Genomic DNA, 23,045 nt, shown 5'->3' with positions numbered 1-23,045 from the left:
TTTATTTCTGTTAGTCATCATCCACACCTCCCCCTCCCCAAAGCTCAGAAATGTTAAGAGGTTTGGTTTGGCCTTGCTTTCTCAAAATTGAGAATACTGAAGAATGTTTCCAGATAAGTTACTTTCCTGATATGAGGCCTTTTGCTTAATGGAAAGCAAGCACATATTTTCTGAACTCAAGTCCCAGCTGGGTCAATTCACTTTCCTACTCTATACACACAGGCCACCATGTAAATACTGTGTACAAAGGGAAGCCCAGGATGTGAAAGCTCAATGCGAAATACACCCACTTCTGGGAACCGAGGCGCAGTTCTCCCCTGCTGAAGGCGGGGTAGCGGGTGAGGAACCATCTTCATAATCGTGGCCACTAGGTTCTATTCGGAATAAATCAGACCTGGGAAGAAGGTAAAATGTGGCTGACTGGTAGCACTTCTTCCCCCGACCTGTAAGTGGGGCCCCTTTTTAATCATGCATAAAGCCTTCTCCCCACCACCACACAACCAGGGCTGGCAAGTGCATTCTTTGCTTGAGATCTGCAGCCAGCTGTCTCTTCCAGGTGCCCGTAAAGTGCCTGCTGACACCCAGACTGCTCACTACTTGCTTGGCTGGCAGGTTCGGTCATGTGATCTGTGCTGAAAATTACTGATTTCAAGGGGATTAAAAGCCAAGTGAGGAAATGTTATATAAGAAACCCCATTAATGGGCATGATCAATCATCCCATGACATCTATTAACTGTGCAGCAGTCCACAGAGCAACTTTGAGATGACTCGTACCCTCTGTGAGTTTGCATTGCAGGTAGTCTATTCCAGGACAATTATCTACATACCAAACAGAAACGCGAAGAAACTGTACCCAAGCACTGCAGTAGCCCCTTTCATCCAAACTCCAGTTGCTCTCAGTTGTTTTTATTCTTTACTTTTTTATATCAGACGCTGTGTGGTTGAGGATCAAAAGGCTTGCCTCTTCTGCTTTTCCCAGACCTTAAGCAAATCTACTCCAGACAGTCTTTTAAATTTCCTTTCAGCTGACAATACAAAGCAAATTTACTTTCACTCAACGACACTGACATAACTATTTGGGTATACTTTCTCAGCTTATGGTGTGGAGAATGGGGCCACATAATTCACCAGCAGGGAGACAAAGTTCATAATGAAGAACTGGATGAAAAAGAAAAATGGAAAAGGCAGGATTACATGCACAGCTAGCTTCAGGGCCAACTTTAAACTTGACAAGTAGTTGGAAGTTGCCTCCTCTGTGGGATATTTGGAATCAGGAATACCTCAAGCTGCCAAACAATACTTGCCTACCTACTGTAGTCTACAATTTCTTCCATTACAGTTGCCCTTTTGCTTTAAGGCTTTGATCCTAATTTAAAGCATAAATTCTTCATGGAGGGGATCACAATGGAAGCTTTAATCAGTCATGGACAGTCTAGTATGAGTAAAGGGTTGGATTTGGAATAATGGAGGATTTGTATTGGGGGAAAGGAAAAGGACACAGAACTGGGACACTGGGGGCACTTTCTGTTCACTGACTCTACAAATTAGCTAAGGTCCCATCCTAATAATGCGGCTGCAAGGAAGAGAAGATTTGCAGAGGGTCAGCTCTTAATTAAAGGGGAACTTAAACAAACACAATTATGAGGAATGAAGACCTCAGGGAAATCTTAGTTTGCCATGGGTAAATTGGGCTGGGTGTGGATGAATATTTGTTTTTTATCCTGTTCCATAAAATCCACAGACTGACATCCACATGCAAACACAGAGCGTTTCTTGATCTTCCATCTCAAACTCCTCACACACAGAAGAGTTTCTGCACTAGCATCTCAAATTTAGACAATCACTATATTGATTTTTGTGGAAAACAAATATGTTTAAAACAAGTTGAAACAAAAACAAGACAAACAAAATGTGGATTCAAATGTGCTATGGGAATCTTTCCGTGAATTCTTTTTAAAGAAAAGTACATTTTGTAATAGGAATAATCGTATCCTGAAGTATTGCATTTGAGTTTAGGTTTTTTAAATATCAGGTTTTTTAGATATGGCAAAATATAACACAAAATAACTGAATTGGACTCATTATCTCTCTCTTTCCTCTGCCTCTTTTTGTGCTCTTCACTGTATCTCAGCAGTCACCTTCAGATTCCATATGTAGCTTCTGCCAATCACTTACCTTGCCACAATATACGAGAGAAATTTGTCTGAAATTCCATGGAGACCAAAGCAGTTGCAAGAAATGGAGAGAGTGGTTTGCATAGGGTTTGGGTTCAAAGCCCAGGTGAGCACTAGAATAAGATCAGGAGAGGAATTTGCATTTGCCTCCTTTCATCTCACATAATTTTTTGATGAATAAGAATATTAATTTCATAAAATGTCAAACTTCTGTTAATTACAGTATATCACAAACAACATTAAATGTCAAATAAACTGAATTAAAATATATGTGACATATATTACAGACAATATCATGAATATATAAAGACTCTTATAAATCAATAAGACACATCTATTCTAACATCACAATAGAAATCTGAATGAAGGAAATAAACGGGAAATTCTCAAAATAAGGCATAAATATGGACACAGAAATGAAAAAAGTCACGAACTTTACTAATAATAAAGGAAATGCTAACAAAAAAGAATCTTTTTATATTCCCCTATCAAATGGGCAAATATATTATTCAATGCTAGGCAGGGGGCAGAGAGACAAGTACTCTCATATTCTGCTGATGGGAACATGAAGTGGTACAACCTTTCTGGAGGGCAAATTGGCAATATATATCAAAAGCCTTGAAAACGTTCACAAATGTTTGGCCTGACATTCCTACCTCTAGACATTTATCCCATGGAAGTAATAAGAGATGCTGTATGTCTGTTGTCATCACAGCATCATTCAATAGGTAGAGATTAGAAACAGTTGAAATGTTCATGTTGGGGAATGGCTAAATAAATTATAGTATGTCTACCAGGGAGAGGGTGGTGGTGGTGAGATGAATTGGGAGACCGTGACTGACACATATACACTAATATATATATATATAATATATAACTAATAAGAATCTGCTGTATAAAAATAAAATAAAATAAAAATTCAAAAAAAACCAAAAATAAAATAAACACAATTACCTATAACAGTCTTCAACAAAGGATTCTGAAAGCTGTAATTATGTAGTTAAGTACACTTGGAACTTTCCTGCATATTATGTGCATGTTATAAAAAAAATTACAGTATGTCTGATGGATGGAATATTGTGTAGCCATTAAAATCACATTCAAAAACATTTAATAACATAAGAAAATGTCCAAGATATAATGTTAAATTTTTAAAAAATAGGACACAAATTGTTCAATCCATTTTACTAAAATAAAAACTGTACAGTATATTTATTTTAAATAGAATGGAAAGAAATACATCAAATGTTAACAGTGGTTATCCCTGAGCAAGAGTCGCCCATACTTTTTTTTTTTTCATTTTTGTGTCTTCTCAAATGTCCAAAATGAGCACATGTGGATTTTGTACTTAGAAAAACACAGATGCTACCTCAGAAGAAGAAAGACATTTGCAAAGTGCTTTGAGTCCATTAGAGTCTGCTTCCCACACAATGTTCCCAGGTTCCTCATCTACCACAGTAAAAAGCAATTTGTAACCCTGGCCTGAGGCTTCCCCCTAGACTCTGTGCCTTTGTCTGCGTATTTCTGGATGGTATATAGCCCTTCTTGAATCATGCTTTTCTTACCCAGAACTTTACTGCCAGTCATGAAGGACACCTAAGTAAAGAGACCTGCTTCCATAAACCTCATTTGTATTGGGTAGCCATTACAATAGGTCAGTGGTTCTCAACTCTGACTGTACATGGGAATCACCCAAGGAGTTCAAAATAAAGCAAAACAAAGCCAGAAATCACTTTCAGTGATACCGATTTAATTGGTCCAGGGTGAAGCTTGGACATCAATATTTTAAAGCTCCCAAGGTGATTATAATGTACAACCAGAGTTGAGAAACACAGAGGTAAGTGAAGATACAGAAAAAGAGAGTAATGCTTTCTTCAGCTGGATTCAGTTGAGCAAGATAGGAAGGACTGACACTGACCCGTGGAGGATCTTTCACAGCACTGGCCCTGAAATACCCACAAGGTATCAGCTGTTCATCTGTTAATGCCATAGCCTAGAGATCATAAAGCACATCACCAACTTTGACATTCATTATCTGAATGACACCAGGAGATGGGCAGACCCCAAAACGATGCGAAACGTCCTCTTTTCCTTTCCTTCCAAACTCACTTGTGTTAAGGCCACCACTAGAAGGCAACTGTGTTAGCCGGAGGGGTAACACAATAAGCCACTAGCCATTCTTACGCCGGCACCTAGAAGAGGACAGAATGCTGAGAGAATGGGACATAGGACAAGGAAGTTTTGATGTGGGGAAGGAGGAAAGAAAAAGCCGGAAGTGGTGGTGATAGGTCCAGTTGGGGTATTGGGTAGACAGGGAACATCAGGTTCTTGTGTGGCATCAGGAAGATGAAAGGGCTCTGTCCACTTCGTAACACTGCCAAGGGCATCCTGAAATGAGACCCATAAAGTAGGCTTAGCAGCATCACATACTTGAAAGAGCACTAAATTGGAAGTGAAGAGACTTGCTTCCAGGGCCAGGTCTAGGGTGAGGCAAGTGAGGATACATTTGCACAACCCTGAGAAAGTGCCTTCTTGGGGGGTGGGGGTAGTGAGGATATGTTGGTCAAAGGGTACAAAGTTTCAGTTTTGCAAGACGAAGAAGTTCTGGAGATCTAAGGTACAGCATGGTGTACATTAACTACAGTTAACAATACTTTGTTATTGTTAACAATACAAAATTCTGTAGGACTTCTCTGAGTCATCTGTAAGAGTCCGTCTAGCCCGTAATGCTGTGATTCTATGACTAAAACATGCAAACCACAAGAATTTATATGGGTCATTTTGAGCCTCTCTTTTTCAACCTGCAAATACTGAAAAGGCAGTTTCTATCACAGGCCAATGGGACAAATATTGAATTACCCTCTGGAAAAGATCAATTTCCCTCTCTAGAACATTTCGAGAGGGTCACCAATCCCTCTGGGGGCTTTATGGAAGATTCCAAGAATTCTAGTCAGGCACAGAATGCTATAAATGCCAGCACTCCTGTGGAGCCCATTTGTCAATATCAGAGACCCCCATCATGTGGGGACTGCTAGAGACCCTGTCAGAAGTACAGATGGTGTGGCTCAGAGAGACCTGGTACAGGTTCATGAGGAACAACAGCTGTTGCTAGCCCTTGCTGGAAGACATAAAGCAGAAAGGAGAAAATTATCCTCAGCTATATTTCCTTGGGTGTCTTCATTACCAACATCCATATGTCTATATCCTATTTCTTATTCTTCTGTGTTTTCAGATCAAATACTAAATTTCTTCAGCATAGAGCAGCTTTTCATTTTGTTTGTACATTGAACAAAATCCTGGCCTTTGTTCCCCCTGTGAAAATGATTTTGACAATTGTAGATTTGAGATTTGGGGGTTTTTTGGTATCCGCTGTCATTCCTGTCATGAGGTCAACCTAACAGTCACAGATTGAATTCCTTAGGAGTAGGTTCTGAGATGGAAATTTGCATGCAAAATTTTACTGGGGAATACTCTCATTAAAAACACTTGTGGGAACCAACAAGGACCTACTGTGTAACACAGGGAACTCTATTCAATATTCTGTAATAACCTATATGGGGAAAGAATCTGAAAAAGAATGAATACATGAATATGTATAACTGAGTCACTTTGCCATACACCTTTAACTAACACAACATTGTAAGTAAACTATACTCCAATAAAATCAAAATTAAAAAAAAACACACACTTGTGGGAGGAAAAGAAGGAAGCAAGTTTGGGCGGAAGGAGAAGATGGTGCAGTCCTAACAAGACCTCAACCTACCCTTCAGGGAGCCCTGAAGTTGGGATGGCCCATTAGAGTTACCCCATTTGGAGTGAAGAGGTTATGCCTCGATTCCCCATAACAACCAGTCACTGGATGCAGGCTTCCCTGGGAAGGGAGTATTACTCTAAGCTACTCTAAGTAATACTCTAGAGTATTACTCTAAGGGAGCTATTACTCTAAGTATTACTCTAAGCTAGGCAGCTCTCCTCAGCCAACAACTTTCCCAGAAGCTGAAGGAATAAGTCCTTTGGTGCTGAAGGGGAATCTGGGTGGTACAGCACAGCATCCCGACACTAGCCATCACCAATATGGCCTCCTTGTTTAGCAAGAGTAGCCCAACAACCAGTCCAGCATGATTGGATTGGTCATAGCTGTGGCCCAACACTTCATCCATAATCACCTTGCCACTCCTCTATTGTCATGTTCCTATGTTATCTTGGTTGAATGCAGATGACAATCTAGCATTCACCCAGTTACCTATGTGGTAACTCCCATTCTTTAAACTGAAAAAGAAACAGAAGTTGGACAGCAGCAGTGGTTTGGAGTCAGACTGAGAGAATTCGCTGCTCAAATAAAAGTAGCTTTCAGTATTGCAAAGCTGGGCGCATGAAAGCTCACACAGAGTAAGGGACAATTCTGAAGCTGCTAAAGCAGCAGGCTTATTTTTCACAAAGCCAAGGCTTTGTTACACACCTCACCTTCTACAAGCACCAGCGCCTGCTTCTGCTCTGCCTCCAGAGTCAAACTTTTTTCTTTTTTTTCCTCCCTCACACTCATATTACTCTCTTTGGTCAGCTGTAACAGGAAACAGTCAAACTATAATAAATTAGGTATGAAAACAAATGAAAGCGCTTTTCTCTGTGGATTGCTCACTGACATGTACTGAACCGAGGTGACCATTTCTCCCCAGCGTTCTTGAGTACACAGCCACATGCCCTAGCAGACACAGAGAAACTCTTCATGGTAAGAAGATACTGCAGCGTCAAGCTACAGTTCTGACTTGCTCAGAAAGGCCCAGAAGGCCCCAGACCCAAGCTCATTAAGAAATCAGTATGCTTTTTCTATTTAATTTTTGAATAGGTAATACATCTACATGGTTCAAAGAACAAAAGTATAAAAAGATCTATAAAATCAGTGTTTATTAAGAGGCCTCGCCTTTGTGGCAGCAGGCAGCATAAAGAGGCAACACTCATTTGTCATCCATGTCTTCCAGGAGCTTACACGCTGAGAGGACAGCATGAGTTGTATTTTTTAACCTTTACTGCTTTTGTACTTACAGAAAATAATACCTGCTTCTTGTAAAAAATGAAAAAAAAAACAAACATTACATAAATAAATGACAGTGCAAGTAGAAGTTCTTGGTAATTCTACACCTCCGAGGTAACTACTGACAATTCCTTCAATTTTTTTTCTATACACATACAAGTGTGTATTCTTTTTACAAAAATGGAACTACACTATAAATGCTATTTTGCAGCTTTTTTCTAACAGTATATTGAAAAAATGTTTTCTTTTGTTATGTAGAGATTGAACTATCTTTTTAACAGTAGCATAGTATTCCATGTATATATGCTATAATTTATTTATCCAGTTCTATTTTGAATTTTTAAATGTCTGTTGTACAATTCTTCAAATTGGTTTCTCCACTGCTTGTAACTGATTTACCTTGACTTTACTCATCTCTGGAGAATTTATGACTAGTCAGTAATGGAAGCTTCGTGGAAGAGGCATCCACAAAGGTCTCTAGGTAGTAGGAGATGTCAGGAAAAGGGACAGACAGGTGCAATTGCCTTGAGTAGGTAACAATGAGAGCAGTGCATAAGTGGGAAAGACCGTCTACCAGATTTGAGCAAATGTGAAAATAGGGGAGAAATGGAGACGGGGCTGGGGTGAAGGGTTTTAAAAACAAGGGAGATAAAAGCAGGTTGGAATGGAATGAGTCTTGATACATGGATGGTGGGTTGTTACAGAGCAAAGGTTTTATGAAGAGAATTAACATGCTTTAGCTGAATCCAAGCTTGAAATTGATTAACAATATAATGTGGCTATTTAGAAGTATTAGCAATCCTACGCTGCTAAAATAACAGCACCTATCCAAAGCAAGCAATAACCAACACTGGTTAAATCACATGTGAATTATCAGGATCAATAAAATATTGACAGATGTCCATAGGAGAGAGACAGAACAGCAAGGGAACCTATTATCATGTCATGAACTAATTGTTGAAGGACTGGGACATTTTTAGCCTGAAGAAAAGAAAGATAATGGGAGATAGGCATATGCTGTTTTTAAAAATGTGAAGGACTGTCACATGGAAAAGGGGTTAAATTTGTCTCTTTGGTTCCAAAATGGTAGAATAGGACTAACAAGCAGAGATTACAACAATGTAGGTTTTGACTCAACAGACAAAAACTTGTATTTTGCTAAAGGGTGTTTTTTTTTTTATTTAACAAATTTATTGGAGTAAAATTGCTTTACATTGTTGTGTTAGTTGCTGCTGTATAACAAAGTGAATCAGCTATACGTATACATATATCCCCATATCCCCTCCCTCTTGCATCTCCCTCCCACCCTCCCTATCCCACCCCTCTAGGTGGTCACAAAGCACCGACCTGATCTCCCTGTGCTATGCGGCTGCTTCCCACTAGCTATCTGTTTTACATTTGGTAGTGTATATATGTCCATGCCACTCTCTCACTTTGTCCCAGCTTACCCTTCCCCCTCCCGGTGTCCTCAAGTCCATTTTCTACATCTCTGTCTTTATTCCTGTCCTGTCCCTAGGTTCTTCAGAACCTTTTTTTTTTGATTCCATATATATGTGTTAGCATACAGTATTTGCTTTTCTCTTTCTGACTTACTTCACTCTGTAGAACAGTCTCTAGGTCCATCCACTTCACTACAAATAACTCAGTTTCGTTACTTTTTATGGCGGAGTAATATTCCATTGTATATATGTGCCACATCTTCTTTATCCATTCATCTGTTGATGGACACTAAGGTTGCTTCCATGCCCTGGCTACTGTAAATAGAGCTGAAATGAACATTGTAGTACATGACTCTTTTTGAAGTATGGTTTTCTTAGGGTATATGCCCAGTAGTGGGATTGCTGGGTCGCATGGGAGCTCTATTTTTAGTTTTTTAAGGAACGTCCATACTGTTCTCCATAGTGGCTGTATCGATTTACATTCCCACCAACAGTGCAAAAGGGTTCCCTTTTCTCCACACCCTCTCGAGCATTTATTGTTTGTAGATTTTTTGATGATGGCCATTCTGACTGACGTGAGGTGATATCTCATTGTAGTTCTGATTTGCATTTCTCTAATGATTAGTGATGTTGAGCATCCTTTCATGTGTTTGTTGGCAACCTGTATATCTTCTTTGGAGAAATGTCTATTTAGGTCTTCTGCCCATTTTTGTATTGGGTTGTTTGTTTTTTTGATATTGAGCTGCATGAGCTGCTTGTAAATTTTGGAGATTAATCCTTTGTCAGTTGTTTTGTTTGAAAATATTTTCTCCCATTCTGAGGGTTATCTTTTCATCTTGTTTATGGTTTCCTTTGCTGTGCAAAAGCTTTTAAGTTTCATTAGGTCCCATTTGTTCATTTTTGTTTTTATTTCCATTTCTCTAGGAGGTGGGTCAAAAACGATCTGGCTGTGATTTATGTCATAGAGTGTTCTGCCTATGTTTTCCTCTAAGAGTTTTATAGTGTCTGGCCTTACATTTAGGTCTTTAATCCATTTTGAGTTTATTTATATGTATGGTATTAGGGAGGGTTCTAATTTCATTCTTTTACATGTAGCTGTCCAGTTTTCCCAGCACCACTTCTTGAAGAGGCTGTCTTTTCTCCATTGTGTATTATTGCCTCCTTTATCAAAGATAAGGTGACCCTATGTGTGTGGGTGTATCTCTGGCCTTTCTATCCTGTTCCATTGCTCTATATTTCTGCTTTGGTGCCAGTACCATACTGTCTTGATTACTGTAGCTTTGTAGTATACTCTGAAGTCAGGGAGCCTGATTCCTCCAGCTCCATTTTTCTTTCTAAGAATTGCTTTGGCAATTCGGGGTCTTTTGTGTTTCCATACAAATTGTGAAATTTTTTGTTCTAGTTCTGTAAAAAATGCCATTGGTAGTTTGATAGGGATTGAACTGAATCTGTAGATTGCTTTGGGTAGTAGAGTCATTTTCACAATGTTGATTCTTCCAATCCAAGAATATGGTATATCTCTCCATCTGTTTGTATCATTTTTAATTTCTTTCATCAGTGTCTTATAGTTTTCTGCATACAGGTCTTTTGTCTCCTTAGGTAGGTTTACTCCTAGATATTTTATTCTTTTTGTTGCAATGGTAAATGAGAGTGTTTTCTTAATTTCACTTTCAGATTTTTCATCATTAGTGTATAGGAATGCCAGAGACTTTTGTGCATTAATTTTGTATCCTGCTAATTTACCAAATTCATTGATTAGCTCTAGTAGTTTTCTGGTAGCATCTTTAGGGTTCTCTATGTATAGTACTATGTCTTCTGCAAACAGTGACAGCTTTACTTCTTTTCCGATTTGGATTCCTTTTATTTCTTTTTCTTCTCTGATTGCTGTGGCTAAAACTTCCAAAACTATGTTGAATAAGAGTGGTGAGAGTGAACAACCTTGTCTTGTTCCTGATCTTAGAGGAAATGTTTTCACCATTGAGAACGATGTTGGCTGTGGGTTTATCATATATGGCCAGTATTATGTTGAGGTAATTTCCCTCTATGCCTACTTTCTGCAGGGTTTTTATCATAAATGGGTGTTGAATTTTCTCAAAAGGTTTTTCTGCATCTATTGAGATAAATATATGGTTTCTCTCCTTCAGTTTGTTAATATAGTTTATCACATTGATTGATTTGCATATATTGAAGAATCCTTGCATTCCTGGGATAAACCCCACTTGATCATGGTGTATGATTCTTTTAATGTGCTGCTGGATTCTGTTTGCTAGTATTTTGCTGAGGATTGTTGCATCTATGTTCATCAGAGATCTTGGCCTGTAGTTTGCTTTCTTTGTGACATCTTTGTCTGGTTTTGGCATCAGGGTGATGGTGGCCTCATAGAATGAGTTTGGGGGTGTTCCTCCCTCTACTATATTTTGGAAGATTTTGAGAAGGATAGGTGTTAGCTCTTCTGTAAATGTTTGATAGAATTCGCCTGTGAAGCCATCTGGTCCTGGGGTTTTGTTTGTTGGAAGGTGTTTAATCACAGTCTCAATTTCAGTGCTTGTGATTGGTCTGTTTATGTTTTCTATTTCTTCCTAGTTCAGTCTTGGAAGGTTGTGCTTTTCTAAGAATTTGTCCATTTCTTCCAGGTTGTCCATTTTATTGGCATAGAGTAGCTTGTAGTAATCTCTCATGATCCTTTGTATTTCTGCACTGTCAGTTGTTACTTCTCCTTTTTCATGTCTAATTCTTTCGATTTGAGTCTTCTCCCTTTTCTTGAAGCCAGACTCTTTTCTTGAAGAGTCTGGCTAATGGCTTATCAATTTTGTTTATCTTCTCAAAGAACCAGGTTTTAGTTTTATTGATCTTTGCTATTGTTTCCTTGATTTCTTTTTCATTTATTTCTGATCTGATCTTTATTATTTCTTTCCTTCTGCTAACTTCGGGGTTTTTTTCATTCTTCTTTCTCTAATTGCTTTAGGTGTAAGGTTAGGTTGTTTGAGACGTTTCTTGTTTCTTGAGGTAGGAGTGTATTGCTATAAACTTCCCTCTTAGAACTGCTTTTGCTGCATCCCATAGGTTTTGGGTCATCATGTTTTCATTGTCATTTGTTTCGAGGTATTTTTTCATTTTCTCTTTGATTTCTTCAGTGATCTCTTGGTTATTTAGTAGTGTATTGTTTAGCCTCCATGTGTTTGTATTTTTTACAGTTTTTTTCCTGTAACTGATATCTAGTCTCATAGCGTTGTTGTCGGAAAAGATACCTGATATGATTTCAATTTTCTTAAATTTACCAAGGCTTGATTTGTGATCCAAGATATGAGCTATCCTGGAGAATATTCCATGAACACATGAGAAGAAAATGTGTTCTGTTGTTTTTGGATGGAATTTCCTATAAATATCAATTTAGGCCATCTTGTTTAATGTATCATTTAAAGCTCGTGTTTCCTTATTTATTTTCATTTTGGTTGATCTGTCTATTGGTGAAAGTGGGGTGTTAAAATCTCCTAGTATTATTGTGTTACTGTCAATTTCCCCTTTTATGGCTGTTAGCATTTTCCTTATGTATTGAGGTGCTCCTATGTTAGGTGCATAAATATGTACAGTTGTTATATCTTCTTCTTGGATTGATCCCTTGATCATTATGTATGTCCTTCTTTGTCTCTTGTAATAGTCTTTATTTTAAAGTCTATTTTGTCCGATATGAGAATTGCTACTCCAGCTTTCTTTTGATTTCCACTTGCATGGAATATCGTTTTCCATCCCCTCACCTTCAGTCTGTATGTGTCCCTAGGTCTGAAGTTGGTCTCTTGTATACAGGATGTATACCGGTCTTGTTTTTGTATCCATTCAGCCAGTCTATGTCTTTTGTGCGAGCATCTAATCCATTTACATTTAATCCATTTACATTTACGGTAATTATCGATACTATGTTCCTGTGACCATTTTCTTAATTGTTTTGGGTTTGTTACTGTAGGTCTTTTCCTTCTCTTGTGTTTCCTGCCTAGAGAAGTCCCTTTAGCATTTGTTGTAAAGCTGGTTTGGTGGTGCTGAATTCTCTTAGCTTTTGCTTGTCTGTAAAGTTTTTAATTTCTCCATTGAATCTGAACGAGATCCTTGCTGGGTAGAGTAATCTTGATTGTAGGTTTTTCCCTTTCATCACTTTAAATATGTCCTGCCACTCCCTTCTGGCTTGCAGAGTTTCTGCTGAAAGATCAGCTGTTAACCTTATGGGGATTTCCTTGTGTGTTATTTGGTGTTTTTCCCTTGCTGCTTTTAATATTTTTTTCTTTGTATTTAATTTTTGATAGTTTGATTAATATGTTTCTTAGCGTGTTTCTCCTTGGATTTATCCTGTATGGGACTCTCTGTGCTTCCTGGACTTGATTGACTATTTCCTTTCCCACATTAGGGAAGTTTTCAACTATAATCTCTTCAAATATTTTCTCAGACCCTTTCTTTTTCTCTTCTTCTTCTGGGACCCCTTTAATTTGAATGTTGGTGCATTTAATGTTGTCCCAGAAGTCTCCGAGACTGTCCTCAATTCTTTTCATTCTTTTTTCTTTATTCCGCCCTGCAGCAGTTATTTCCACTATTTTATATTCCAGGCCACTTATCCGTTCTTCTGCCTCAGCTATTCTGCTATTGATTCCTTCTAGAATATTTTTAATTTCATGTATTGTGTTGTTCATCATTGTTTGTTTGCACCTTAGTTCTTGAGGTCCTTTTTAAACATTTCTTGCATTTTCTCCATTCTATTTCCAAGATTTTGGATCATCTTTACTATCATTATTCTGAATTCTTTTTCAGGTAGACTGCCTATTTCCTCTTCATTTGTTACGTCTGGTGGGTTTTTACCTTGCTTCTTCATCTACTGTGTGTTTCTGTGTCTTCTCATTTTGCTTAACTTACTGTGTTTGGGGTCTCCTTTTTGCAGGCTGCAGGTTTGTAGTTCCCATTGTTTTTGCTGTCTGCCCCCAGTGGGTAAGGTTGGTTTAGTGGGTTGTGTAGGCTTCCTGGTGGAGGGGACTAGTGCCTGTGTTCTGGTGGATGAGGCTGGATCTTGTCTTTCTGGTGGGCAGGACCACATCGTGTGGTTTGTTTAGTGGTGTCTGTGACCTTATTATGATTTTAGGCAGCCTCTCTGCTAATGGGTGGGGTTGTGTTCCTGTCTTGCTAGTTGTTTGGCCTACGGTGCCCAGCACTGGAGCTTGCTGGTCGTTGAGTGGACTGGGTCTTAGCGTTGAGTCGGAGATCTCTGGGAGAGCTCTAGCCAATTGATATTACGTGGGGCCAGGATGTCTCTGGTGTTCCTATATCCTGAATTCAGCTCTCCCACCTCAGAGGCTCAGGCCTGACACCTGGCCAGAGTATCAAGACCCTGTCAGCCACATGGCTTTTGGGAAGTCTGATGTCTTCTGCCAGCGTTCTGTCGATTTTCTGTAGGAGTTGTTCCACATGTAGATGTATTTTTGATGTATTTGTGAGGAGGAAGGTGATCTCCAAGTCTTACTCCTCCGCCATCTTGAAGGTCCTCCTAAAGGGTATTTTTTAAAGTTTAGTTTAAATATAGCAAAGATGCCCTGTGTGATTTCATTACCAGTGTTATTCAGCCAATGCTTTCTTCATAAATAGAAGTAAAATTCAACCTAGTCCTTGCTGAATTTTCATAAATTCTTAATTACTGGGATTCAAAATAATGAGGCCTCATTGCACATTTCTGAAGAAAGATTTTCAAATACTTTAATCTTTTCCTTCCTATGTTTATTTCTTAATCTCATGCTTTGGCACACCATGTGCCTTCAACTCCCACTGAAGCAGATAGCACCTTGAAAACCCACACAAAAATGTAAATCTGAGAAATAAATATGTGTGGTTGGTTTGAAAAGAGTAAGAATTAACATTTAAAGCAATGGTAATTTACTCTGATCTGTAATTTTGAGCTCCTATGCTGAAATTGCTCATTTGGAAATTACCAAGTGCTTGGGTCTCATTTGTGATCTTCTTCCTGCATACACCCAGCACACAGAGGAGTCGTAATGACTGGCTGAGTCACTGCTGCCATCTCCTCGAAGCGTGTTCTCCAAATGTCAATACCATTTTCTATGGTGCAGTGAAGAAGATTCCCAACCATAATCTGCTTAAAGTACAGGGTGAGCCTGAGGTGGCACAGTCTGCAAAGTGTTCAGAGGGCAGCACAATCATCCTCCATTTGCTACTCCTCCAGTAGTCAAATTATTAGGCCACAGATCATTTTGGTCTTGGAAAGCATCCGCATTACCCACTCCCATTAGTTATTACCTAAATACAAATGGAAAAACAATTGAAATTTAATGGGGCAAAAGGAGCTGCTTTTGACCATATCCCAATAAAATGATGTCTATACCTGATGAAACTATACTCGGATTATGAATTCATACCAGAAGCAAAAATACAGACATGATGTAGTATTAGAGACATGAATACACTAAAAGACCAGTACATACGAAATCCTTGTGCTCTTTTGTGGTTCATACAGATATACTGTTCTTTCCAACTTCTCAAACCCTGACTCCAAAAAGGTTACCCAAAACTCAAGCATCAGATCTTTTCTCTTTCCCATGCAGCACAGATCCAGAGTGTTAGTAGTTAATAGCTGTCTGATATAAATTAACGAAAAAGGAACCAAGAATCTCTAATCAAATGAATTGAGAAAGGGGAAGAACTTAGGAAGACTTAATATGATTGAACTTTTTCATAATACTGTGAACAAAGAAACAGTATGACACCTTTGTTATAGACTGTTCTTGTCAGGTTTTCTGAGAGTTATGTTTCCTGGGAGATATAATTTACCTTGTTGGATAGTCATATCCATGTAAGGATAAGTCATATAATAATCAGCTTCTATCTCTACTAAAGCTATTTCTAATTCTGAATATTGTTGTTGTGAAGATGAAAGAAATGAGCTTCAACCGCAATAGGACAGACTGTGGCCAGAAATAAGAAAGAAGCTACTGGCATTCATTCCATAAATATTTTGACAATGCCTGTCAATCAAAACAATTAGGTACTATAATTCAGTTGTGATTGCTTAAGTACAGGCTTGATAAACACCTAGCCCGGTGCCCACAAGTTGAAGAACCTTCTTTCCTTTCAATCAGGATAGAGATGCCAACTGTCTGGAAGTTAATAAGGCTGAGGTTATGAGTAAGCCTGCTGTCCACAGTGGATAAGGTCCAAGGGGACCCAATAGACTGCGCATAAAAACTCAGTAGAACCTTTAATACCTATGGAAAGATTTTTAAAAGAAAAAATAATCAATGTAGCTGTCTTCCCTTCGTTCAGGATTTTCCATCCTCCAAGCGATTATGGAAGCAGCAGTGCAAAACAACTGGCAAGTGACAGCAAGGTCTGTGGGAAACATAAAGGACGTCCAAGAATTCAGGCGCATCATTGAAGAAATGGACAGGAGGCAGGAAAAGCGATACTTGATTGACTGCGAAGTTGAAAGGATTAACACAATTTTGGAACAGGTACGTTTGAGATTTATTCCACGCCCAGCCAACCTGTTAAATCATCAACCTGAGGCAGTTCCCATATCTGCTAATAAATTAAGTAGCCAACAGATTAAACTTGCCAACAGTTTTGATAGTCTCTCTATTCCTTTTTTCCTCCCCAGTGGCTGCAGAAAAGGAGAGAAATAAAAGAAAATCTAAGCTGTTGAAAATTGCATACCATGATTAATCTGGTAGTCTCTGCAATTTAATGCTGCTTATCAGATAAACACACCCTTTCACACCTCTGTTTCATAGATAGCTGTCTATTTCAAACTAAACCCCTTCCTTTCGACACCTCCCTCCCAGCAAGGAACAGACAAGGGATTAGGCAGGGCAGAAGGGTAGGGTTTTTGTTTCAGGGGCCTAGTTGCAAAGTATCAGAGCAGTATTCACTAGGTTTGAATTTGTTGGTAGTTTGGAAGAATATCGCTCTGGTTTGAAAGAGAGAGCAAGAGAGAATGAATGGGAATATGTATATATATAATTGCAGACCATTTTTAAAGTAAGATGGCATATGAGAAAAAAATGTTTATGGTTTTTAAAATGTGAAAAAAAGTGAAAAAGCACCAGACTGGGGAAAAATACAATTCAATGGATCAAAATATATTCATTATTAATCTTGGATATTTAAATTTAAGACTGAAACATATAAGAAGAGTTGTTTTACCCTAAGCCAGATGGATATTCTGTTTGGAGTAAAGAGTCAAATAGAAATGTGGTGAAAGTTTATTATTTTCCTTAGAAGTCTCAGTTTGCCAGTTAATAACAAAGTGCCTATGCTGCCATAAACAAAACTGTAAGGGAAACATTTCCATTCTAATTCGATCCCAGTGTACCTAGGAGCCAAAACAGCTTCAGAGATTGAAATTATAGTGAGCACCCATTGCTTGGGAGAGCTGTTTTATAGCAAATTAAATATTAACAATTTGTCAGATATGCCCCCATAAGAAAAGAATACAAAGAAAAAAAAACAGCAGTAAGAAAAGTGAAGGGAGGGGATGAGAGAGAAGAAGAATGAGGAAGGAAGGAAGGAAGGAAGGAAGGAAGGAAGGAAGGAAGGAAGGAAGGAGGGAGGGAGGGAGGGAGGGAGGGAAGGAAGGAAGGAAGGAAGGAAGGAGGGAGGGAGGGAGGGAGGGAAGGAAGGAAGGAAGGAAGGAAGGAAGGAAGGAAGGAAGGAAGGAAGGAAGGAAGGAGGGAAGCACTGACTGCATCACAGAGATACAAAGCTGTCCCCATCTCTAGTGAATCAACCTCACAAAAAATCTAGAGCACTAGCCTGGCTAAATCAAATTTCCCAACTAACATTCTCTTAAGCTCCCCCAATGATACACCCCTCCCTTCCAAAAGAAAAAAAAACTGTCTGATTTTCTTAGATCTTGAAAGTGAAGAATCAGGTCAGTGATGCTGGTGTATGTACTACATGCCCTCTAAAATTTTAAACCAAAATAGCCTCTTACTGGGTGACCTACTTAATAGCCTAAAGCAGAGGAACATCCTCCTTGTCATACTTTGTTTTCCTTCTTTTGTGCTACTGACTTAGGCTTCTTGAATAGTGTACACTCTGATAACTCTTTGGGGTTTTATAGGACCTTATACTGGAGTCTGGAATTTTTCAGCATGACGTAGAAGAGAAAGCAGTGGGTAGAGCTGTGAATTCGATATAGATGTGGGATCTTGAGAACTTAAAATATCTATGCCTCAGTTGTGTCATCTACATAATGGGCAATAAAATTTGCTCTTCCTCACATGATTGGTATAATTGCTTTGAGAAGCGTAAAATGCTATAGAAAAAAAATCATTATTACTAAATATTTTCAGGAAAACTAAACTAACATTATTCGAAAACCCCATCCTCTCTTTTTTTAAAAAAAAAAACAGCTTTATTGGAGTATAATTGCTTTACAATGGTGTGTTAGTTTCTGCTTTATAACAAAGTGAATCAGTTATACATATACATATGTCCCCATATCTCTTCCCTCTTGTGTCTCCCTCCTTCCCACACTCCCTATCCCACCCCTCTAGGTGGTCACAAAGCACCAAGCTGATCTCCCTGTGCTATGCGGCTGCTTCCCACTAGCTATCTATTTTACGTTTGACAGTGTACATATGTCCATTCCACTCTCTCGCTTTGTCCCAGCTTACCCTTCCCCCTCCCCATATCCTCAAGTCTATTCTCTAGTAGGTCTGTGTCTTTATTCCTTTCTTGCCCCTAGGTTCTTCATGACCTTTTTGTTTTTAGATTCCATATATATGTGTTGGCATACGGTATTTATTTTTCTCTTTCTGACTTACTTCACTCTATATGACAGACTCTAGGTCCATCTACCTCATTACAAATAACTCAGTTTCGTTACTTTTTATGGCTGAGTAATATTCCATTGTATATATGTGCCACATCTTCTTTATCCATTCATCTGTCGATGGACACTTAGGTTGCTTTCATGCCCTGGCTACTGTAAATAGAGCTGAAATGAACATTGTGGTACATGACTCTTTTTGAAGTATGGTTTTCTCAGGGTATATGCCCAGTAGTGGGATTGCTGGGTCGTATGGTAGCTCTGTTTTTAGTTTTTTAAGGAACGTCCATACTGTTCTCCATAGTGGCTGTATCAATTTACATTCCCACCAACAGTGCAAGAGGGTTCCCTTTTCTCCACACCCAGCATTTATTGTTTGTAGGTTTTTTGATGATGGCCATTCTGACTGATGTGAGGTGATACCTCATTGTAGTTTTGATTTGCATTTCTCTAATGATTAGTGATGTTGAGCATCCTTTCATGTGTTTGTTGGCAACCTGTACATCTTCTTCACATAAATGTCTATTTAGGTCTTCTGCCCATTTTTGGATTGGGTTGTTTGTTTTTTTGATATTGAGCTGCATGAGCTGCTTGTAAATTTTGGAGATTAATCCTTTGTCAGTTGTTTTGTTTGAAAATATTTTCTCCCATTCTGAGGGTTGTCTTTTCATCTTGTTTATGGTTTCCTTTTCTGTGCAAAAGCTTTTAGGTTTCATTAGGTCTCGTTTGTTCATTTTTGTTTTTATTTCCATTTCTCTAGGAGGTGTGTCAAAAAGGATCTGGCTGTGATTTATATCATAGAGTGTTCTGCCTACATTTTCCTCTAAGTTTTATAGTGTCTGGCCATACATTTAGGACTTTAATTCATTTTGAGTTTATTTTTGTGTACGGTGTTAGGGAGTGTCTATTGTCATTCTTTTACACGTAGGTATCCAGTTTTCCCAGCACCACTTATTGAAGAGGCTGTCTTTTCTCCACTGTATATTCTTGCTTCCTTTATCAAAGATAAGGTGACCTTATATGTGTGGGTTTATCTCTGGCCTTTCTATCCTGTTCCATTGATCTCTATTTCTGTTTTTGTGCCAGTACCATACTGTCTTGATTACTGTAGCTTTGTAGTATAGTCTGAAGTCAGGGAGCCTCCAGCTCTGTTTTTCTTTATTAAGATTGCTTTGGCTATTCTGGGTCTTTTGTATTTCCATACAAATTGTGAAATTTTTTGTTCTAGTTCTGTGAAAAATGCCAGTGGTAGTTTGATAGGGATTGCATTGAATCTGTAGATTGCTTTGGGTAGTAGAGTCATTTTCATGATGTTGATTCTTCCAATCCAAGAACATGGTATATCTCTCCATCTGTTTGCATCATCTTTAATTTCTTTCACCAGTGTCTTATAATTTTCTGCATACAGGTCTTTTGTCTCCTTAGGTAGGTTTATTCCTAGATAGTTTATTCTTTTTGTTGCAACGGTAAATGGGAGTGTTTTCTTAATTTCACTTTCAGATTTTTCATCATTAGTATACAGGAATGCAAGAGATTTCTGTGCATTAATTTTGTATCCTGCTACTTTACCAAATTCATTGATTAGCTCTAGGAGTTTTCTGGTAGCATCTTTAGGATTCTCTACGTATAGTATCATGTCATCTGCAAACAGTGAGAGCTTTACTTCTTTTCCAATTTGGATTCCTTTTATTTCTTTTTCTTCTCTGACTGCTGTGGCTTAAACTTCCAAAACTATGTTGAATAAGAGTGGTGAGAGTGGGCAACCTTGTCCTGTTCCTGATCTTAGTGGAAATGCTTTCAGTTTTTCACCATTGAGGACGATGTTGGCTGTGGGTTTGTCATATATGGCCTTTATTATGTTGAGGAAAGTTCCCTCTATGCCTACTTTCTGCAGGGTTTTTATCATAAATGGGTGTTGAATTTTCTCGAAAGCTTTCTCTGCATCTATTGAGATGATCATATGGTTTTTCTCCTTCGATCTGTTAATATGGTGTATCACGTTGATTGATTTGTGTACACTGAAGAATCCTTGCATTCCCGGGATAAACCCCACTTGATCATGGTGTATGATCCTTTTAATGTGCTGTTGGATTCTGTTTGCTAGTATTTTGTTGAGGATTTTTCATCTATGTTCATCAGAGATCTTGGCCTGTAATTTTCTTTCTTTGTGATATCTTTGTCTGGTTTTGGTATCAGGGTGATGGAGGCCTTATAGAATGAGTTTGGGAGTGTTCCTCCCTGTGCTATATTTCGGAAGAGTTTGAGAAGGATAGGTGTTAGCTCTTCTGTAAATGTTTGATAGAATTCGCCTGTGAAGCCACCTGGTCCTGGGGTTTTGTTTGTTGGAAGATATTTAATCACAGTTTCAATTTCAGTGCTTGTGATTGGTCTATTTACAGTTTCTATTTCTTCCTGGTTCAGTCTTGGAAGGTTGTGCTTTTCTAAGAATTTGTCCATTTCTTCCAGGTTGTCCATTTTATTGGCATAGAGTTGCTTGTAGTAATCTCGCATGATCCTTTGTATTTCTGCACTGTCAGTTGTTACTTCTCCTTTTTCATTTCTAATTCTTGACTTGAGTCTTCTTCCTTTTATTCTTGATGAGTCTGGCTACTGGTTTATCAATTTTCTTTATCTTCTCAAAGAACCAGCTTTTAGTTTTACTGATGTTTGCTATTGTTTCCTCATTTCTTTTTCATTTATTTCTGATCTGATCTTTATGATTTCTTTCTTTCTGCTAACTTTGGGGTGTTTTGTTCTTCTTTCTCTAATTGCTTTAGGTGTAAGGTTAGGTCATTTATTTGAGATGTTTCTTGTTTCTTGAGGTAGGATTGTATTGCTATAAACTTCCCTCTTAGAACTGCTTTTGCTGCATCCCATAGGTTTTGGGTCATCATGTTTTCATTGTCATTTGTTTCGAGGTCATTTTTGATTTTCTCTTTGATTTCCTCAGTAATCTCTTCGTTATTAAGTAGTGTATTGTTTAGCCTCCATGTATTTGTATTTTTTACAGATTTTTTCCTGAAATTGATATCTAGTCTCATAGAGTTGTGGTCGGAAAAGATACTTGATATGATTTCAATTTTCTTAAATTTACCAAGGCTTGATTTGTGACCCAAGATATGATCTATCCTGGAGAATGTTCCATGAGCACTTGAGAAGAATGTGTATTCTGTTGTTTTTGGATGGAATGTCCTATAAATATCAATTAAGACCATCTTGTTTAATGTATCATTTAAAGCTTGTGTTTCCTTACTTATTTTCATTTTGGATGATCTGTCCATTGGTGAAAGTGGGGTGTTAAAGTCCCCTACTATGATTGTGTTACCGTCGATTTCCCCTTTTATGGCTGTTAGCATTTGCCTTATGTATTGAGGTGCTCCTATGTTGGGTGCATAAATATTTACAATTGTTATATCTTCTTCTTGGATCCATCCCTTGATCATTATGTATGTCCTTCTTTGTCTCTTGTAATAGTCTTTATTTTAAAGTCTATTTTGTCTGATATGAGAATTGCTACTCCAGCTTTCTTTTGATTTCCATTTGCATGGAATATCTTTTTCCATCCCCCTCACTTTCAGTCTGTATGTGTCCCTAGGTCTGAAGTGGGTTTCTTGTAGATAGCATATATACCGGTCTTATTTTTGTATCCATTCAGCCAGTCTATGTCTTTTGGTTGGAGCTTTTAGTCCATTTACATTTAAGGTAATTATCAATATGTATGTTCCTATTACCATTTTCTTAATTGTTTTGCATTTGTTATTGTAGGTCTTTTCCTTCTCTTGTTTTTCCTGCCTAGAGAAGTTCCTTTAGCATTTGTTGTAAAGCTGGTTTAGTGGTGCTGAATTCTCTTAGCTTTTGCTTGTCTGTAAAGTTTTTAATTTCTCCATTGAATCTGAACGAGATCCTTGCTGGGTAGAGTAATCTTGGTTGTAGGTTTTTCTCCTTCATCACTTTAATTATCTCCTGCCACTCCCTTCTGGCTTGCAGAGTTTCTGCTGAAAGGTCAGCTGTTAACCTTACGGGGATTCCCTTGTGTGTTATTTTTCCCTTGCTGCTTTTAATATTTCTTCTTTGTATTTAATTTTTGATAGTTTGATTAATATGTGTCTTGGTGTGTTTCTCCTTCAATTTATCCTGTATGGGACTCTCTGTGCTTCCTGGACTTGACTATTTCCTTTCCCACATTCGGGAAGTTTTCAACTATAATCTCTTCAAATATTTTCTCAGACCGTTTCTCTTTCCCTTTTTCTTCTGGGACCCCTATAATTCGAATGTTTGTGCATTTAATGTTGTCCCAGAGGTCTCTGAGAATGTCCTCAATTCTTTTCATTCTTTTTTCTTTATTCTGCTCTGCAGTAGTTATTTCCACTCTTTTATCTTCCAGGTCACTTATCCATTCTTCTGCCTCAGTAATTCTACTACTGGTCCCTTCTGGAGAATTTTTAATTTCATTTATTGTGTTGTTCATCACTGTTTGTTTGCTCTTTAGTTCTTCTAGGTCCTTGTTGAACGTTTCTTGTATTTTCTCCATCCTATTTCCAAGATTTGGGATCATCTTTACTATCATTACTCTGAATTCTTT

At 38.2% G+C, this 23,045-nt stretch overlaps 1 protein-coding gene across 1 annotated transcript in view; it reads left to right on the top strand.

The window, feature by feature from the left end:
* The window catches only part of GRIA3 (glutamate ionotropic receptor AMPA type subunit 3), a 291,583-nt gene that overhangs the window by 125,351 nt on the left and 143,187 nt on the right, over positions 1-23,045 (top strand). The window contains exon 4 of the mRNA XM_027092323.1: positions 15,955-16,142. Coding sequence (XP_026948124.1) covers positions 15,955-16,142 — 188 coding nt within the window. The remainder of the gene's footprint in view (positions 1-15,954; positions 16,143-23,045) is intronic.

Source organism: Aethalodelphis obliquidens, unplaced genomic scaffold, assembly GCF_003676395.1.
Source record: "Aethalodelphis obliquidens isolate GAN/ISIS:26980383/991018 unplaced genomic scaffold, ASM367639v1 scaffold77, whole genome shotgun sequence".
In the NCBI taxonomy this organism is placed as follows: Eukaryota; Metazoa; Chordata; class Mammalia; order Artiodactyla; family Delphinidae; genus Aethalodelphis; species Aethalodelphis obliquidens.
Note: the sequence above shows the minus strand (reverse complement) of the source record. Positions and strands in the feature narration are given on the sequence as shown.